This window comes from Lampris incognitus, chromosome 14 (assembly GCF_029633865.1).
Source record: "Lampris incognitus isolate fLamInc1 chromosome 14, fLamInc1.hap2, whole genome shotgun sequence".
Lineage (NCBI taxonomy): Eukaryota > Metazoa > Chordata > Actinopteri > Lampriformes > Lampridae > Lampris > Lampris incognitus.
The window spans coordinates 17,606,364-17,626,140 of NC_079224.1; the positions used below are offsets into that span (position 1 = coordinate 17,606,364).

General features: G+C 45.7%; 1 protein-coding gene across 5 annotated transcripts in view; it reads left to right on the top strand.

The window, feature by feature from the left end:
• The window catches only part of mib1 (MIB E3 ubiquitin protein ligase 1), a 71,573-nt gene that overhangs the window by 38,112 nt on the left and 13,684 nt on the right, over positions 1-19,777 (top strand). For all 5 annotated transcript variants that reach the window (XM_056292581.1, XM_056292585.1, XM_056292583.1 and 2 more), the window contains 3 exons: positions 17,657-17,789; positions 18,873-18,959; positions 19,486-19,644. In XM_056292581.1, the coding sequence (XP_056148556.1) occupies positions 17,657-17,789; positions 18,873-18,959; positions 19,486-19,644 (379 nt within the window). The remainder of the gene's footprint in view (positions 1-17,656; positions 17,790-18,872; positions 18,960-19,485; positions 19,645-19,777) is intronic.

The following is a 19,777-nucleotide window of genomic DNA, read 5'->3' on the forward strand; positions in this document are numbered from 1 at the left end:
TTTTTCTTCGTCCTTGGCGTTGTGTGCCCCATTGTACACCTTGGCTTGTACGAGGGTCAGTCACAGTGTCCTGGGAATCGGGGTGCACCTTCAAGCTTAATGGCCCTACTGACACACTACACATTCTCACCTCTCCCCTCCCACTTCTCTCTCTATCTCTGCCTCTCCGCCACCTCTTTCTCTCGCTTTCCCTCTCTCCCTTAATCTCCCCCCACTACCTCCCTCCTTCCTTCTCGCCTAACTCCCCGCCCCCCTTCCCTTTCACTTTTGCCGACATGTACCTCACTCTTGCCCGTCCCTCACATCTCTCTCCTGTCAGCGACGTCCCCAGTGGCCTTTTAGAGCACTTGCTGATGTTTGAAAATGAGGGTGATCCAAGTGGAACAGGAAGCTATTGTGAGCAGGATTTGGGCTTTAGGCACAGAGGCAGGCCATAGGTCACATGCAGGAACTAATGCTCACTCAGCACTTGTGGATTGGCCCCTGCTACATTGCTGCACCCCCAGCCCCACCCCTTCCACCACTTTTTCCCTATCTTTCTCTCATCCTGTTTCTCCCCACGTTGTTCTTTTTTTTTCTTTTTTTTTTCTTTTTTTATGCTTTTTGCTTTTTGCTTTCCTTACTATTGTCTCTCTCCTCCCCTGATGCAGTCTCACCTGTCAGTGTTGACAGTGGGAGCAGCTGTTCTATTGGAGAGGGGATGGAACAGATCAATAGCCATTTGCATGGCGGCGTGAAATATTCAGTGAGTCTCTAATGAATCTTTGCCCTAGACCAACACATTCCACAAGTCAACACAGCCATCCAAACCCCAGTATGCGGGCAAGATGACTGGACACTGAGGCAATGGGTGTCAATGAATAAAATAAATGAGTGGATAAGGTCAAGGTATAGCCATTAAGGTGCCTTTTCGAGATTTAGAGATGCAAGACTATATGTGTCTGAAATGCTTCGAGAAGGGTTCAGAATAGCAATGAGGCGAGGTTGAACTGAGAAGTGACAGTTGTTGTCGGCACAGCGATAGGGCTGGGCGGCTGGACGAGCCCAGTCCTAAAGGTGTGACGTCCCGTTTAGGAAATGTCACAGCCACCCGAGAGGGAGAGGGGGTTGAAATTCCTCCCTATTAACCACGGAGGTTGGGAAACGGAAGCAAGAAAATGACCTGGGTGGCCATCACGTCTGCGCTTGCCTGGGCGATAATACTGCAGCACTGTGTGCCCTGCATGTCCTACGTAGCTTATAGAAAACCACCACAGAGGGACTGTGAGAGAGAGGGAGAAAGAGGAAACTGGGTTACTACCCTAAGTGCTGTTGGTTCAGCCAGTGACACACATTTATGCAGCCAACCTCTGCTGCCCAATATCACCCCACCCCTCAACACCCCAATCCTTGCCCCCACACATCTGTGTTAATACACTTGTCACAGCTGTGTGCCGTCAATCCGCTTTTCCCCATGTGTTAAGCGCTCTTGTCCCGCCTGCTACTCGTTACTCCAATGCTTCGTCATTCCTTTGATTTCCACATTCCATCCGTTCACCCCACCACCCCACCCAAAAAAAAAAAAAAAAAGCCATCCCGGGACTTCAAAGTGCGACACGTCCTCAAACTTACCTCCCATCAATTAAGAATGACAGTGACAACCCCTTCACCCATCACTGAAGTTTAAAAATGGGCCAGCTCGGGAAAACGACCGAAAAGGTGGCAAAGAAAAATGGAAGAGAAAACATGTCAAAGTCCTAGTGCGTACTGTATCCCTTAGTAATGCGCACAATGGAAAGGGGGGGGGGGGAGCTTGGAAGATGTCCATTGCAGAGGGCGAATTGTGCAGAAGGGAATGTCTCTCCACACCAGTGCAGGTTTGAGTTAACGAGTCCGTCATTAGATAGCAGCAAGGCTGCACCCATGGAGCCTAATGAGCCAAAGAGCTCTGCTGCTGCTGCAGCATGTCCGGCCAGTGTCGGGAACATGAGAGAGAGCAAGAAAGAGGGAGCAAAGGAAGCAGAAAGAACAAGATGTGAGCGATAGAGAGAAGAGTGCAAAAAGCGAGTCTGAAATCCATGTGGACCGTAGCAACTCCCCAACCTCCCTGTTTCCTCCCCTCTTCCACCTCCACCTGCCTCCTCTTCTTTCTCTCCAGACTTTTTTGTTTTGAAGAAAAAAGAGAGCCTCTTTTTTTTTTTCTCTTCTCCTAAGACGAGCAGAGTAAACAGAAAGAAAAGAAAGAGAAAGCCCAAAGATGTTAGCTGGTTAAGTTCTGTCCCATCCCTGCTGCTTGTGCTGCTGCTGCTGCTGCTGCTGTTGCTGCTGCTGCTGCTGCTGCAGCAGAACGGTACATTCCATCCTCCCCACACACACACACACACACACACACACACACACACACACACACACACACACACGCATTCACCCACCCCCCACCCCCCTCTTCCTTTTGACTACGCGACTCGCAGGCAAGCCATGCGGTTAATAACTGATCGTGTCCGGAGAGCAGAGGAGGACAGGAGAAGAAAGAGAGAGAGAGAGAGAGAGAGAGAGAGAGAGAGAGAGAGAGAGAGAGAGAGAGAGAGAGAGAGAGAGAGAGAAAGACAGTAGAAGTCAGGACTCGTCAGAGGTAAACTCCAGTCCGAAAGCAAAGGAAGAGCATATATTACCTGTCAGATCAGTTTCTTATCTGGGCTGCTGGTCCTGCTCCTCCTCCTCCTCCTCCTCTCCTCCTTTCTGTGTATTGAAGAGAGCCATAATGACCTAGAGAGCAGCTCCAGCTGCAGCCATCGTGTGTGCTGAGTGCACGCCTGACTCGCTGAATCAGCTTCTCTGATCGGGAGTGGGGGGGGGGTGCACACGCATGCACACACATTCCCACACAAACACAAGCTGTACCTATAGAGGGGAAAAGATGTTGAGCTCATATGAAGCGCTGCCGCTTGGAAAGAGGGGAAACTGAGAGGGAGAGCGAGAGGGAGAAGTGGAAGAAAAGGAGGGGGGGAACTCTGCAGCACTCTCCTCTCCATCACGTGCATTCTGAGGGAAAGAGCTGGGAGGATGCCCTGGCCGGTGGAGGAGGCAGAAATTGTAGTAACTATCCTCCCACTCTGCCTCTTTCTCGTTTTGATAACACACATGCATGCACACACACACACACACACACACACACACACACAATCCCAGAGCTTTTTCCTGATCCTAAAATGCACTTTGATTATACAGTGCAACTTTACACGGTAGCTTACATTAAGTTTTCTGAAAATTTGAGAGCACAATTGTGAAAGAGGTATTACTAACTTCAAATGACAGTAGCTATGCTGCTGCGTTTGCAGATGGCTGCACTTTTAAATAGTCCTTTGCCAACTGTACAAATAATTGTATTTGCCATTATAAAAGGATACAGACAGAGGTTATTGCTGCTACCTTTTTGTTGTTGCTGGAGATCAGAGTCTTGCTCAGACTTACAGTATAAATCTTCCATGTGGGGTTGCACTCATTGATGACAGCACAATGAAAGGGTCACCTCTTGCAGAGGGAGAAGGCCAAGAAGAGGATGTAGCATTGGTGGGAGGGCAGAGAGCGGACATGCAACGTACAATGGCAACAAATGAGGGACAAGAGGCCAACTAGCTGGAGGCTTCCCTCCCTGCAGTGCAGGGAGTTAAGCTAAACGGTTAGCACTTTGTGGGCAGCCAAGCATTTGAAACACGCACAGCCCCTGTTGCTGGGCTGCTCCTGTGTCTTCTCTCACCACCTCCCTGACCATATTTAGTCAAGCAGTGCAAAAAATAGTTCCCGCTCCGCTCCACTCAACTCTACTCCTCTCCTCGCATCTCCCCCTCCTTCCATAGCCCCCCTCAGCAGCTGTCGGCCACAGGCTCCAGGAAGCCTCCCCTATGGGTCCCTACCTATCGATTCCACCGGCCTGGAAGGAGAGAGGGAACGCTAGCCCGGCTAGTCCCCACTGCCATTTGCTGCACTATTTTTAGTAGCGCCAAATAAAGTGGTCTCTCATGGTTCCACTTGTATATTCCTGGTTCTTTTTCCCCCCCTCCCCTGTTTTACATCCTCCACCACCGGCAACCCCCCCCCCCATACCACCCCCCTCATGCTCTATGTCCTTTTGAAACCTCCCCACTCTGTCTCTGTCTCTCCCAATCTCCTTTTTTTAAATAGAGCTGGAACATACTGCTTATGGTAGAGCTTGCGTCTGTTCAACTCTATACTTAGAATCACTGTGGATTTGAGAAATGAAGGAGGAGAGGTAGAGAATAAATTTGTTGTCACAAAATTGAAGGGGGATATGGGGTAGCAACAAATATTTTTGCTTTGTTTTTTTTTTTATGGCAGTGCAGAGCAAGACAAGTTGCAGCCTTACCTCTTCGGCACTGATAAGTTTTGGCCGCTTTCTCATCCTGTTTGAGCTCTCATTAATTTTCAAGTGTCTTTTTCAAGCCTTCCCGAGGCACGGCCACTGAAGAATCTGTTTAATTAGTCGGTCTCATCAAGGGGCACATCTATACTGTGCGCCAGGAATGTCCTCTGTGCCCTCTCTTTTTTTCTCTCTTTCCACCGCTCCTCTTTTCCTCTTATACCTCAATGACAGCGCACCAGTCCCCTTGCCCCCACCCCACCTGCATTCTAGCTGCAGAATGCCCCAGGACGTATATGCTAATGTTTTTGCACATCATTTACTGTTATGTCCTCTTTTAAGTAATCATATGAAAACTCAACTGCAGTCTTTTAGTCCTAATAAAGGAGCATGTTGAAATAGGCTCAAACTGACCCTAGATGCAATGCTGACATTGAGGACAGCATTGTGTGCTCATGTAATACCCTTTCAGTGAGTATCTTGTGATTGATTTGATACGCCTTCTAACAAGCTCACTGGCATACGCATACTTCCTCCACCACTCCACGGTTATATCCCAGGCTCTTTTATGGGCAGAGAGAGTCCTGCATAGATAGATTTAAGTAAGCAATTCAATTAATGTATTGTCAGTGCAATTTATAGCCATTCGATTACATTATCTTTACAGCTATTACAAAAATTGACCATTTGCCAGGTGATATGGATTTCAAGCTAATGTGTCTGCTCAAAATCTGACCTTACATGGCCAGCGAAAGTGCAGAATTGCAATGGCTTAAATGGCAGTTGTGAACATCCACCTGTTATTAAGGGTCCTGCATTCTCAATTTTTGCAGACTGCTGTAAATCAAACCAGCCATAACATCCCAGCTTGCCATAATTCCCTTGCAGTGGCACTTTGATGCCACAGCGATGTCACATTTCCTTGCTTGATGTGCAATACATGTACTGTGTACACATGACCATGTCTATAGCATAGTACGTTTGAACTATGCTTCTGTGTGCTTGTACAAAGTTGGCCGAGTTTAACATTTTAGTCATCCTTGTACCGTTCTCTGTAAATATTGCCCTGATACATTGTGTGTGTATGCTTCCTCAGCCTCCACCATGCCTGTTCAACCACCCAACCCTCCAGTTTAATCTCAATAAATGGCCGACATCCCATCTACCCCTGAAACCCAGCAGTATGGCATTCAGCCTCCCTCCATGATGAATAGTAAAGAGCTGGGTGTTTAGCTGAGCAGTTAATCAATCAATAGAAAAGGGGGGCCTTAATGGGTGTGTTTTGTTTCACTGGATAAAGGGGAGAGGGGCGGTGTGTTTTTCTTCTCGGAGTCCTGCTCAAGACTCTGGTATCTCCATTTAAAACACCTGATATTAAACCAGCCATTTGTTTTGTTTCCATGCTTCTCTGTATTGTCCTGAAAGTGCCGTGTGGGCAGACGGATGTTGCATTTAAAATAGGTTAGTTGAAACCATCTCTTCTTTTTTCTGACACTTTTACATAACTTAGTTACACTTGTATCACAGTATGGACTTGAATTTATGGATTTTTATTGCCACAACACATCATCAGAAGAATAAGACTAACTTGTCTCATAACGGTATAATCCCAACTTGCATTCCCTGTTAGTAGGTTGAACAATCTAATGCTGTGTCATTGTTGATACAGACTTAGTCATTTTTGCAAATGAATGTGAGTCAGGCTACCTGAAGCTGTTTCTCAAATGACTTTTTATTTCTCAGCCAGACCCAGACATAATTCTTCAGGTGAATAGTTTGAGTCTCTCAGATGATAAGCTACCCCGACAAGAGCCCATCACTGACAATTTTCTGACTTAAGAGGCAAGCCTCATCTGAAACTTGAAGGACAGAGTGGAAGGTTTTTATAAAGGAATTCTGGCGAGCTTTCCCCCTCCCCTTCTGCCTTTGAGCTTACAGCCTGCTGCTAAAGTCCTGGCCAGTCTTTCAGCCTGTCTTAATTCCTTCTTGCTCTGTTTGTCCGTCTATCAGTCAACACCATAGTCATTTTGAGTAAATCTCCATATTCCCCTTTCCATCAGCCCAGTTCTTCCTCCTGCTTCCCTTATCACTCCCTCGTCAGTTGTCCCGCCTACCCCACCCCATTTCATCCCTTTACACTGTGCATCATTTGAAGGGGTGAAGTTGTTGAGCACTAGGAGGAATAAAAGTGATTTATGAATGGGCCGACCTACCTGGGTGCTGGAGGGGGAAGCCGGAGGCAGCCAGGCTCTCTTTTGCAGCAGTCCATTGTTCCTTCCAGCCTCACTGCAGGGGAGGCTCGTCTGATTCCCCATCCTCTGATCTTTCATTGTGCCTTACGGTCACCCCAAGTCAGTGTCAAAGGAATCGTGGACACACATCTGCCTACACTGAATTACACACTTATAATTGACACCTGGCTGTTTCTAAGTTAATACAGGTGAAAACAGACAGGTGCATAAGCACTGTTGATTAAACGGGTGACAAGGAAGGTGTTTTGTTTGATGAGGACAGTGTATGACTTCCTCCTTTTTGTGTTGTACCATATGTTCACACACACAACCACATGCACATTCTTTTGTTTACACGCACGCCACACAGGATGAAGATTTTGGAGCAATTTTTGAAGTCTTTCTCACTACAGGAGAAGAATTGTAGAGGGATAGCACAAAGCTGTTTTTGGACTATTAGTTTGCATGTTTTTATCTGCTGTGTGTAATATCGTGCCCCCTTTACCTAGTAATATAGGCTAATTCCTGGCAGCAGGATGGTGGAGATGATAAGGGTGGTCAAAGGAGAGGGGATAACAGCTCTGTTGTTCTCCATTAAAAGATAAGTGATCACAGAGATACACTGATCAGCCAAAACATTAAAACCACCTGCCTATTATTGTGTAGGTCCCCCTCGTGCCGCTAAAACAACTCTGACCCTTCGAGGCATGGACTCCACAAGACCTGAAGGTGTCCTCTGGTATCTGGCACCAAGATGTTAGCAGCAGATCCTTTAAGTCCTGTAAGTTACGAGGTGAGGCTTCCATGGATCGGACTTATTTTTTCACCACATCCCACAGATGCTTGATCAGATCTGGGGAATTCGGAAGCCAAGGCAACACCTTGAACTCTTGTCATGTTCCTCAAACCATTCCTGAGCAATTTTTGCAGTGTGGCAGGGTGCATTATCCTGTTGAAAGAGGCCACTGCCATCAGGGAATACCGTTGCCATTAAGAGGTTTACTTGGTCTGCAGCGGTGTTTAGGTAGGTGGTACATGTCAAAGTAACAGCCACATGAATACCAGGACCCAAGGTTTCCTAGCAGAATATTGCCCAGAGCATCACACTGCTTCCACCGTCTTGCCGTCTTGCCATAGTGTATACTGGTGCCATCTCTTTCCCAGGTAAACAACGCACATGCACCCGGCTGTCCACATAATGTAAAAGAAAATATGAATCGTTAGACCACCCCACCTTCTTCCATTATACCAAGGTCCAGTTCTGATACTTACTTGACCATTGTAGGCACTTTCAGCGGTGGACAGGGGGACAGCATGGTCACTCTGACCGGTCTGCGGCTACACAGCCCCATATGCAGCAAGTTGCAATGCACCTGTCTATCATAGCCAGCATTAATTTTGTTTATTTATTTATTTATTTTGCAATTTGAGCTACAGTAGCTCTTCTGTGGGATCGGACCAGACGGGTAGCTAGCTTTCGCTCCCCATGTGCATCAGTGAGCCTTGGGTGCACATGACCCTGTCGCCAGTTCAGTGGTTGGCCTTCCTTGGACCAAATCCTTGGACCACTTTTGGTTGGTAGTGACCACTGCATACCAGGAAAACCCCACAAGACTTGCCGTTTTGGAGATGCTGTGACCCAGTTGTCTAGCCATCACAATTTGGCCTTTGTCAAGAGTCACTCAGATGCTTACGCTTGCCCATTTTTCCTGCTTCCAACACATTCATTTGCTACCTAATAAAGCCCACCCCTTGATAGTTGCCATTGTAATGAGATAATCAATGTTAATCACTTACCTGTCAGTGCTTTTAATGTTTTGGCTGATTGGTGTCTGTCAAGGTAACCCCTGAAATCCAGATGAGCTCAACTTATTACATTCTATGAACCATATCTTTAAATAGGACTGGAAGCTACTGGGCAGTATTTTTTGTAAAAAAAATTTTTAGTATAGTCTACGTCAAATTGATTTAACCTGGCAATCATGTTGTGCCTTAGAGTGTGTTTTTCCTTGTATTTGTCTTAAAAGAATACATTTTTCAGATATATTTTCAAATTTTTTACAGGCTTAATTTGTGTACAGCATTAGGGGACTGTACTGAAACATCCCCCACCCAGCCAACACCAGTGTCCACCTCTCTGTGAGCTGGGACAAGTTCAACAGATCAGCCAGAGGACAAGCTGATACAAGCCCCCAATCCCCCTGTGACCAATCAGAATGCCCACACTTCTTCCAGGGGCCGGCCAACAGTGGCTTTGAGCCAATAGATTAGCTCAGTCGCACTCTAATGCCATGTCTGTCTGAGGCTGTACTGAAACATTGAGTCCTAGCTGCTATGTTGCTATAGCACATGATAGGCTAGGGGTGGGGTTGGATGGGGCGGGGGGGGGTTGGATGGAGGGAGAGAGAAAATGAGGAATAGATGGATAGAGGAAGAAAGGGAGGGGCTATTGCTCTTCCTGAAGGACTCAAGGACATAAAGAGCTTTTGGGAAAGTGACTATAGCATACAGAGAAAGAGAAGCGCTTGCATGGTGTACCCTCCATAAGCACTGATGGTATGTTTCTGCCCAATTGGCAAACCAGGAAAGAGGAGGATTTATATTTGACTCCCTGTAAGTACCTCAGCAATGCAGGTAATAAATATGACAGAGCAAGGTGATATACTTCCAGAACACAGCTGTCAGGCATCTTTAATATTTTCTCCCCCATTTATAAAACAAATGTAGTTTATCTGTTTGCTTTATGCGCTATAACAAGTAATGGAATTTATTTGTTCCCTTGATGGTAGTTTAGCAATGGTGGCACTTTGGTTTTGTGTTCCTATGAAACACCGTGAAGCAAAATGAATATTTTCCTGCTGTCATAAGCACAGGTTCTTTCAATACATGTACAGTAGTTGTACTAAATTCAGTGTAGGTTAACCTAAAGAATCAATTGACCATGTCATTGTTGCAAGTTTATATCAAATATTTTCCTTGCACATCATTTTTATTTTATTTCCAACTACCTGATAAGAGTATTAGTAATCCCTGTGTATGCTGAGAGACACTAGGTCTGTGGTCACATCTGAACCAGGCTTAGCTTTTGAATAATGCAGGCCAGGTTACCTTGGTAACCCATAAGGACACAGTGAAGTCAATGGCTGCTATGTAAACGCAGTGTGACAGGTCAGAGAGGATAAGCAATTTGTGTACGTGTGTGCTCGTTTGTGTGTGTTTGTGTGTATGTTCTTGCATATACACAAACAAGCTTGATGAATAGTGAAAATGCCACAGCAAGTCCACCCTTTTGCTTCATTTAAAAAGGAAAAACCCCAACACTTCAGTATTGGTATTTGACACAGCTTCAGTGGAGGGAGAGGAAAAAAAACAAAACAGGAAAAACCTTCTCTGTACCCACTACAGCCCAATCCCAATGGATCTTTGGGAATGTATGCATGTTTGCCTGGCTCCTTATCTGTGTAATATACACTCATGCAAGCCCCATTCCCTTGCCAGCAACAAATTGGCTGTTAGACATTTTGTGCCCTACTCTGGGGCATATGGCTCGTTGTCTCAGCACTTGGGGGAGACAGTAGCTGATACAAGGCCCTTTGCTCCCCATTATTTCACTCTGCAAACAATGGATTTTAATTTCCAGTATGGGCTTGATCAGACCCAGCTTGTTCCTTTGCGTGTGTGCTGCCACTTGAAAGTGTTGAAGAATTCAGACCCACTGGCTGCACTACGGCAGCCTCTTTGTCTTGCTTTGGATCTCCTCTCTGCCAATTACTTTGGTAGAGAGCAAGATGATGGATTGTTTCCCCTCCTCTGGTATCGGTTTAAGCAGCGCTTCTGCTGCTGCAGGCTTTACGTGCATGTAGGTACCCTCACGGGTCACAACAGACAGAGATGTGCCAGCCAGGGCGGTGCAATTTTGTGTGCATGGCCAAGAGTGGGGGATGCAGAGAGTGCCGGCTGATTTAGAGTGGTAGATTTACTGTGAGACTATAGATCATTGGAACCTCTCAGGCCGTCTGCCCATATGTTGACAGTGCAGCAGTGCTGGCGAGCGGCCGTCAATCGAAGGGCCTTCAGAGCAACTGAATTCCCCACTGCTCTGCAAGTCCCTGAGACAATCCCTCCTTTCCATTTACCCCTGTACTTAAAATTAGCCTATTTTGTCCTCCAGTTTAGAGGAGGTCTAATGTTATATGTTCCAAAGAGGATGCTATTACACTTTGTGATGACAAAAATGTTCATTTACTCAGTTGCATTGAGTCCGTCTTTGTAATAAAATGTGAGCTACAGCAAAGGTTGACATCTCAGGGTCACTGAAATCAGGTCCATTATGTTCATTCAGAGCATTCAAAAGCAGCCAAGGTTGATTAAAGAACCATGAGTAGCTAAGTGCTACAGGAGGAATAATAATAATAATAATAATTTTAAGAAAAATTCAAAACGGACATAATATCATTAAAACACACAGAAATCAAACGCACACTGTGTGTTATACCTAGAAAAAGCTTTAAAAGATTGTTAGCATGTTAGTCATCTCGATGTCTAAATTCAGTTTAACTATTTAGCAATGATGGATAAAGGGTCACGTCACTTAAGGTGGGTTAAGTGATCCTGGGCGGAAGAAAGCAAGAGCTGGCTATCTTTTGAAAACATTCAAACATGCAAAGGAATCTGCCCCTGCACTTCTGCCTGAGAGCCTTGTGAACGCACACGCAAACTGGTTGGCAGCAAGTAGGGACCAGGGGTGGAAACACCAGCTTGCTAAGAACTTCTGACTGGATTATACAGAGCAGGTACAGAGAAAATTTTCTGTCTCCATAAACATCGCCCAGGGCAGCCACAGAGACCACATTTTTTTCCCTCTTTACTTACTTGTTAGCTGTCGGGATGTAGAAAGGGTTTAACCAAATCCTTATAAAAAGTGTTCTATGTTAAAATCACTGGTAGCCACTTTAAGTATGAATAGTATTGTCACCGTCTGCTTTATTATTGCGCAGTAAAGAAAGCTGACTAGCTTGCCACCGACAGCCCCACTTTATGATCTAAAATTTCGGTGAGATTTTTTTTGTGCTATAAAGGATTTGTATTGCAGTTGATTAGCAATTTAAAATGGCATTATGAAAGTTCAATTTTTTTTTTCAAGTAGCAGTCATATGTGACTGTGCAAGTCAGTCTAAGGTTATTCCAAGTCATTTTTACAGCAAGTAAATGTCAATATCTACAGAGAGTCTATCTTTATCCACCGTGCCTCAGATTTCCATTAGTGGGAGTTTGAGTACAGACTAATTTAGAACGTATTACAATGTGATGCACTGGCTGTTCAGGCCCACATGAAAAACGATGTAAAGTAATTACATGGTTATTACACAGGCTGTTATACAGAGCGTAACAATTCAATTGACTAATTGTTATGTATAGCATGTGTGATTTAGGGGTCTCTTTATTCTAATATAATCCGTTTGCCCTTGCTTTTCCCTCTCAGCCTTACCATTCTTGGGTAAAAGACCGTGTATTATTACTATTATGGCTAGTGCAGAAATGAGAATGAGGCTTTTTCAAGGTGCTGAAGGGAATAAAGTGCAAAGGAAGAGGAGCATGTGGGAAAATAATTGGGTCATCAGGAGCCAATGGGACATTAACGTGCCATTGGGTCTCTCTCACTGTCTGCCTGCCTCTGTCTTCATAAATCGCTATGAATCAGGACAGCCCATAATGCTAGGTGATTTAAGACTAATTAAAGCTAAGGCGTTATAGGCCCGCACCTACTTCCCAAATGGACAGAGGAATGTACCTGAGATGTTTAAAAATGCACCTGCCATCTCCCTAACAACCTTCCAGCAATAGTCAGCATTGCAACGGCAATAAGCAAAACATCACAGAAATGCACAAGTCACCCTCGTCTCCCCTCTCCTCCCAGGTATGCAAATAGTCCTTAATAAAAGCATGCTCACTCAGGGGCCTCAGGTAGACAAAGGCAGTGGAAGGTCACATTGAGGGGGGAAATTATTTTCTTCACCGCATGGTAATGAAAGCCTTTTCTATTGAGCGAGGCAGCAAGATTGTGCTTTCCAGCCCTCTGCTGTACTGCTGGCCTAGACGCCACCGGTGTTTATTTACCCTGCTTGCAGCAGGAGGGCCAATAGCTTTTGGACTGCCCTTAGACAGTGAAGAATCCGCTCAGTGCCATAAGGGGTGGGGTGCTGTGCCGCGATGAACTTGTAGAGACCTAAATTCAAACACACTTTCACATAATTAGCATAGGTTTTATAGACTACCTTGAGTAGTTGATCCAAAGTTTCTGTTGCATGATTTTGTGACGGCCCCATTTTATCCTTTTCCTCTGTGTTAGCTTCTTGACAGTTTAATTTTCACACTGATTGTAAGGCAAACATTGTGCGGGCCTTATTTTCATTCTGTAGTGTTTTGTTTAAGCTCACTGAATTCTAGACTCACTTTTTTTTAATTATTGTTATTAGACAGCAACGTTGAAGAGGCAGACAGGGAATGGGAGAAAGAGAGAGTGGTATGACATGCAGCAAAGGTCGGCGACTGGAGTCGAACCGGCGACGGTCGCGACCATGTGGCTGTGTAGTATGCGGTGTAACCATTTGGCTATGGAGGCGGCCTACACTCATTTTTAAACAGCTTTATGATATTAACCCTGCTATTTAAGAGCAGAACAGATTTGCCACTGAGTTAGCAACCTTTTCTACATCTTCCAAACCTCTCTCACAAGATTGAGAGGGCCCCCCCGGCCCGAAGTGGAGGGCTGATTGCATTTGAAGTCCCTGTGTCCCATTTTTGAATGATTTGTAGGGAACATGGGGTCACTATTCAAAGGGCCTGAAGTTATTGATCCTTTCTCTGATGGTTTTAACACCTCCATGTATCCTGTAAGGATGGCTCATCTGGAAAAGCTGTTCCAGTATATTCTGTACAACACTAAGCGTAAAAAAAACCAAACACTACCACCACTGTAAATCTGGTCTGTATGCTTGACTGTCCATAACTCTTTAACCATTACAGGTCTGAAATTATTGTCATTATCATTTTGTTATCTGTTGGGCATTTTGGATTTTTCAAGACAGGTGTTGCATTTCGGGCAGCTCATTTCAGATGCATAATTTGGATCTGCTTTCTTTAGCTCGAACCCATGGCTTTGCTCAGTTAACAGGGGAAAGTATGCCAAACACGCCTGTAACCATATGTTTGTGCACAGCCATTAATCTCAGGTTGGATGTTGAGTGTTCTTGTTTTGCCCTGTCCTACCCGAGTTATTGTCCCCCGACTCTCACTTCCTGTTGCAGTAACGGCCACTGACCACCACACAGATGGCTGTCAGCCAGGCGAGGGCAGCAGAAGGGCCCTGTCGACCCTTACACCCTACACACACGCACAGTCACTAGCACACACGAGCACATACTCTTCAGTGCCATGACGTGCGCACACTGACAAACACCTACACACACACACACACACACACACACACACAAAACACAAGAGCTAAGACCATCAGTGAACGTCCTGGTCAATGACAAATTGCAGTCCAAGACAACAGGCTCTGTTGTAGCACTCCTGAGGGACTCCAGAGATCTCTCACAGGGTGACCCAGTTCCATCATGTCTTCCCTTCACCTCCTCTTTCTTTTCTCCCCCTCTCTCTCCCCCTCTTATATGTATTCTCTTTCCTCAATAGGATGCACTTATGCGTTCACAGAGACCGCAACTTCAGTTTTGAAGTTCAGGTGTGATAAGGAGCTTGTCGCTTTACTCTTAACTCTCTCTCTCTCTCTCTCTCTCTCTCTCTCTCACTCTCTCTCTCTCTCTCTCTCTCTCTCTCTCTCTCTCTCTCTCTCTCTCTCTCTCTCTCTCGCAACTTGCCGTGTGTAGCTCTCTCGGTAGTCTTAACGTTAATTCTCAGGTCAAGTTGATGCTGTCTGCCCAGTGAAAAGTATGAAGTCTAAACATAATTTTTTCCATCTCTCTCTCTCTCTCTCTCTCTCTCTCTCTCTCTCTCTCTCTCTCTCTCTCTCTCTCTCTCTCTCTCTCTCTCTCTCTCTCTCTCTCTCTCTCTCTCTCTCTCTCTCTCTCTCTCTCCCCCCCCCAAACAAAAGCCCACACACACTCACTCTCTCATACGCCTCTCAGTCAAAGCCAACACCACTTACGCAAGAGATAAAAAAAAGGGGGTGGGGGAGAAACAAGGATTTATTCCTTGGTTCTTCATTCATTTTCTTTTTTTCTGCTTTTACAGCAAATAGCTTAACTGCAATGCAGCAGTGCCAGTATGGGGCATTAATATTAATGTCCGCCCATTTCGCCCAGCGTGGCAGGGAGCCTGTCAATCCAGGCTTCTACTGGAGGGGCTCTCCACCCTGGCCAGCGTCTGGCCAGCATTGCAATGTGTAGCTCGGACACCAGGAGGCGCCAGTATGCCAGTACATAGTAGTTGTGTAGGTAGTGTAAGTGCATTGGCCAGTAGCACTATATCCACTCGATATTTCTAGCCAATCCAGATCTCCCAGATATGGAGTAATGCACCAATAGAAATAACAGTAGGGTAAAGGAGAGAACAAAGGCTTTGTGTTGAACAGTTGCCCTTGTTGCTTGTGGTTACTATAGTAGTCGGGGGAAAAAGGTGAATTCCAGTGCTGGCTGGTTGTTACTGTTGCAGAAGCTTGAAAGTAAGTTCAGAGTACAGTTTTATTTAACCACTAGGAATTATGCTGTTGTTTGAGGCAACAATCCGATGTGAGAAGGTCCTCTCTTTACAATATGTGCTTTTTTAATTCGGCTCTTACGCAGTGGGGGCACTTGAGATGAAATTGCTCAAACGTCCCCTATGAGATCATAAATCTTCAGTACGCCACAAATAGTGCTTTATACAAAAGAGAACACATTGTGAATGTACGATTAGGCAGAAGGGGTGCGGCTGCTATCACATTTAAGCAGTGCTCCTCAGCATTAAACTGATTGGAGATAGCTGCAAGCAGTGCAGGTGTGTGCGTAATCCTCTGCAATGAGTGCGAGGGAGCCTGGTATCACTGTGCTGAGTTGTTCATTGCTGCAGTAGTACGGTAGCCCTGGCTCTGTGTCCATGCAGAGGCTGCTGACTGCTTGCCCTGCTGCCTTTCTGACTCCTTCCCTCCCTCCCTCTCTCTTTCTCTCAATCTCTCACACTCACTCAAGAGGATATGCTGATAATGCTCTCTGTCATTACTCTAGAATTGGGGATGCGCAGGCCGTAGGTTTAGTAGTTCCCAGCAGGGAGCCAAGAATCCAGAGAGCCCTCGGCCCCAAAGTGTGCCACTGGCACATGCGTCAAAAATCCTTCTTTTCTCTGCAAGATAGTTGGCTCCTTTCCTTTGAGTATTCAGGATGTGACTTTCCCGCGCTGTTCTTAGACCTCGTTTGCTTCGTTTTGGTGTATGTAAACGCTCCAGTGCAAGTATGGGCTATTCAGCCATGTCAGAGTTGGGCTGAACTCGGCTGCCTCCTTTTGTCACAGTTCAAAGATATGCCCTGGGTGATTATTCAGGGTTAGCCAAGGTTAGAAGTTTTCCCCCCAGAGTCTCCTCTCTGATGCTTAGTGATGGCACTGTGTACCCAGCTACAGAATGAGAATGGAAATACACTATATAGGTACAACGTTAAAGGATTTTCTGCTGATGTTCTTGGTGGCATTTTTTAATATGCCTTTTCCTTAAGGGAGATTGGCTTCAGCATTTGGTGGTTCTGGTCATGTTACAGACAAATGCACAGTTCATACAGTAAAATGGGGATGAGCTCCAACTCAGTGTTTGCATGCACCTTGTTGCCCAGAGGCAAAGGTAAGAGAACATAGAGAGGTTTGGGATTAGTCCAGAGAAACAGTAAACTAAAATTATTATGGTATGAAATGCAGTCAACTCACTGCATCAGGCACATGGATCTGCTGCATTTTTAACTCAAGTTGCCTGCATCCCTAACCCCCTCCACATGCACTCAAAATTGCACATCCCCACTTTGTACGTTGTACGTCTCCACTTCTTCAGATCCAACCTCTCATGCATATCTCCGCACATCATCATCTTGTTCCTCTCATGTTCCTCCTCTCCTACCTTTATGACGTTATTGCATTCAGTCAGGGGACAGGTGGTATGTCTGGGGCTTCCCATCAACAGCGTGCCGAACCCGTCTCTTCTTAATTGGCACTGTAGGGACTGCCAGTCAACTTCACTGCTAATGGCCATCACCGGCGCACAAACTCCCTCAACGCCCGGCTCTCGTTTGGTTGCCTTTGCAGCCACATCTCCCAATGGCCCGCAGCCTCCAAATGACCTTCAAACGGACCAGGACTGACTGGCTCTCTGCCACAATAGCATCTCTTAAATTGCAATCACATCTCTTAAATAGTCACTGTTCAACCTTTTTTTTTTTTTGCCCTGTTTCTTCCCCCGAGGGGAAATGTGAATGAATGCGTCTAAATCTTGTGCAATTACCATTTTTCCTTCCATTGGTAGGCATTTTTGTGCATCACCAAGGGAGAAGCTGCTTCCCTTTTAACTGGGAAATGTTTATTGGTGGGGTGCTCGAAAAGAATACACAGCACTTGTACTTTCAAAGAGTGATGTAAATAACACACTACCTGGGCAAGCGTCTCTTCTGCAGGTTAATTTAGTATTCCTGTGAAAATAAACAGGAAAATAAAATTTGCTCTACAGTGACAAAAAAAACAAAACAACTAAACCAAGTGTTGGAGTACATTGTGTATAGGTGGCAGAGATGCTTTGGCATGTTTGCGCAAAGCAACATGGTCTGGTGCCACGTTGTAATGGAGTGCATGGGACATTTAACCACAGACGGATGAACCGGAGGGAGTCACCGCCAAATTGTCATCAGTGATCCAGTTATTTGTATTGCTGTGACCTTCCCGAGGCATTTTTGTCACTCATACAGAGACACACGTCCTGCACTCAGCTACTCACCTCTCTGTACCTCCGTTTCTCCCTTCCCCCCATCCTTGCTACCCTACTTTCCACCCACCCGCCTGCACCCACCCACCCACCCTCCCTCCCTCCTTTGTGCAGTGCCATGCGAGTGCTGCTGTCCAAGTTGCCAAGGCCCTGGATTGTGGATGAGAAGAAGGACGACGGTTATACTGCTCTGCACTTGGCTGCCCTCAACAACCACGTTGAGGTGGCGGAACTCCTGGTGCACCAGGTAACAGCACACATACACTCACACAAAACCCACACATGCACCACGAGCAGCACACATTATTTTTCATGCATGTCTAATCACACAACCTGACACACAAACTCATTTATTCATACTCCTAAGAGACCCTTTTCCTTCCATATATTGGTTTGTAGCTGCATCAGCTCCCCTCCCAGCTTTCACTGCGTCTATACACCATTAAGAGCATCTTCTACTCCCTGCAGCCAGCACACTATAGTGCTGTTGAAGTAGCTATAACTGCATTTTTTTTTTTTTATTATTTTTTTTTTATTGAACTCATACGGTTCACCAGGCCTCCAGGGGGATTCCTTAGTGTCTGCCGGGCCTTATATGTTTCTCCTCTCATATAATCATGGGTCCTTGCTCTTTTCCCTTTTGAGATTGCAGTGTTATATCCCCAAAGACAAGACATACTGGAGTGCACTGCGCTGGTGACCCAACCGAGCAAGAACTGGGTTAATGAGGAATGTACTGTGAGGCAGCAGTGTCGCTGCACCACACCAGCGCTGCAAGAAATATTCGCTGGTTCAGGTGCAGGGACGCCCTTTTTGGCGAGCGTCTGCAATGGGCTGGTTCACAGTGATTGCTCAGCTCCCTACACAGCAATGCACCGCACTACAGGATGCACTGCAGATTCAGTCAGTTAGCCAGCCAGCCAATCTTTCAGTCTTATCACAAGGGGATTTCACACAGTGCCCAAACACAGTGCTTTATCGCCCCTCCACATCTCCTCAACATTGACGTTTGCAATTGAAAATGACAATGACGTGCAGTGTTATTGTAAAATGGGATTTTCATGTCCTCAAGGTAACAGTGTTGGTCGGCTACGGTGAAGGACATGGTGCTTGTAGCTCATGGTTTCACTTGGAAGATTGATAAATTTATACTATGATAATTTTATCATTCCTTTCTGTGGTTTTTTTCCCCTCTCCATCGGCCACCTTTGCATACGTGTATACATACGTATTTCCATCTGTTTGTATGTGATGTTTGTTTTTGTTGCGTTTGGTTTATATGTGTGTTTCTTTGTGCATTTGCGTGTGTGGGCGTGTTCCACTCTCACAGGGCAGCGCTAGCTTGGACATCCAGAATGTCAATCAGCAGACCGCCTTACACCTGGCAGTGGAGCGTCAACACACCCAGATAGTCCGGGTCAGTGAGTTCTCCTCTCTACCCCTCTCAGTTCTCTGTTTCCCGTTCCCAAGTCTTTTCTCTTCTTCCCTTCTACCTTCCTTCCCTCTTTCATTCCCTCACTTGTGCCACTAATTGATGATATTATCTGCTTATCTCTCTATCTTGTGCTCATTTTGGACCACACATAGTAAAGACAGTAGTTCCACAATAAATTTTAAATGGTGGGGCACCCTGTGTCTGGCACTTTTCAATGCAAATGCTTTTTGGGTGCCCTCTTTGGAGTCATTTGGCATGGTTTTGAGAATGAGATTGCCATGTTGCCATCTTGTGGACCCAAGGAAAAATGCAGCCAATTAAGTTGGAAGAATGATGTGTAAAGGCAAGTCCTTCATGCATCAAACTTATAAGATACGAATTGAACATTTGCATTGTCACATTTAACAATTTTTATATATATATATATTTAAGATGTCTGTGTTTGTCTGTCCACCTGCCTATCTTTCAGTGTCTCTTTTTCTTCTTTTTTTTTCATTTGGGTCTACAGTTGCTGGTGCGTGCAGAGGCCAAACTGGATGTGCAGGACAAGGATGGAGACACACCACTTCATGAGGCTTTGCGTCACCACACTCTATCCCAGCTGCGCCAGCTCCAGGACATGCAGGACGTCAGCAAAGTGGAGCCCTGGGAACCCTCCAAGAACACGGTAAACACACATACAATGCGGAGACTATGCTGTTTTCACCTGGGTTGATCCCTGTTAAGCATCACACCGCTAAGGTCTCCTTTTATTCTCTGGCCAACAGTTGTTAACACGAGGATCATTAAGGGATACCCAG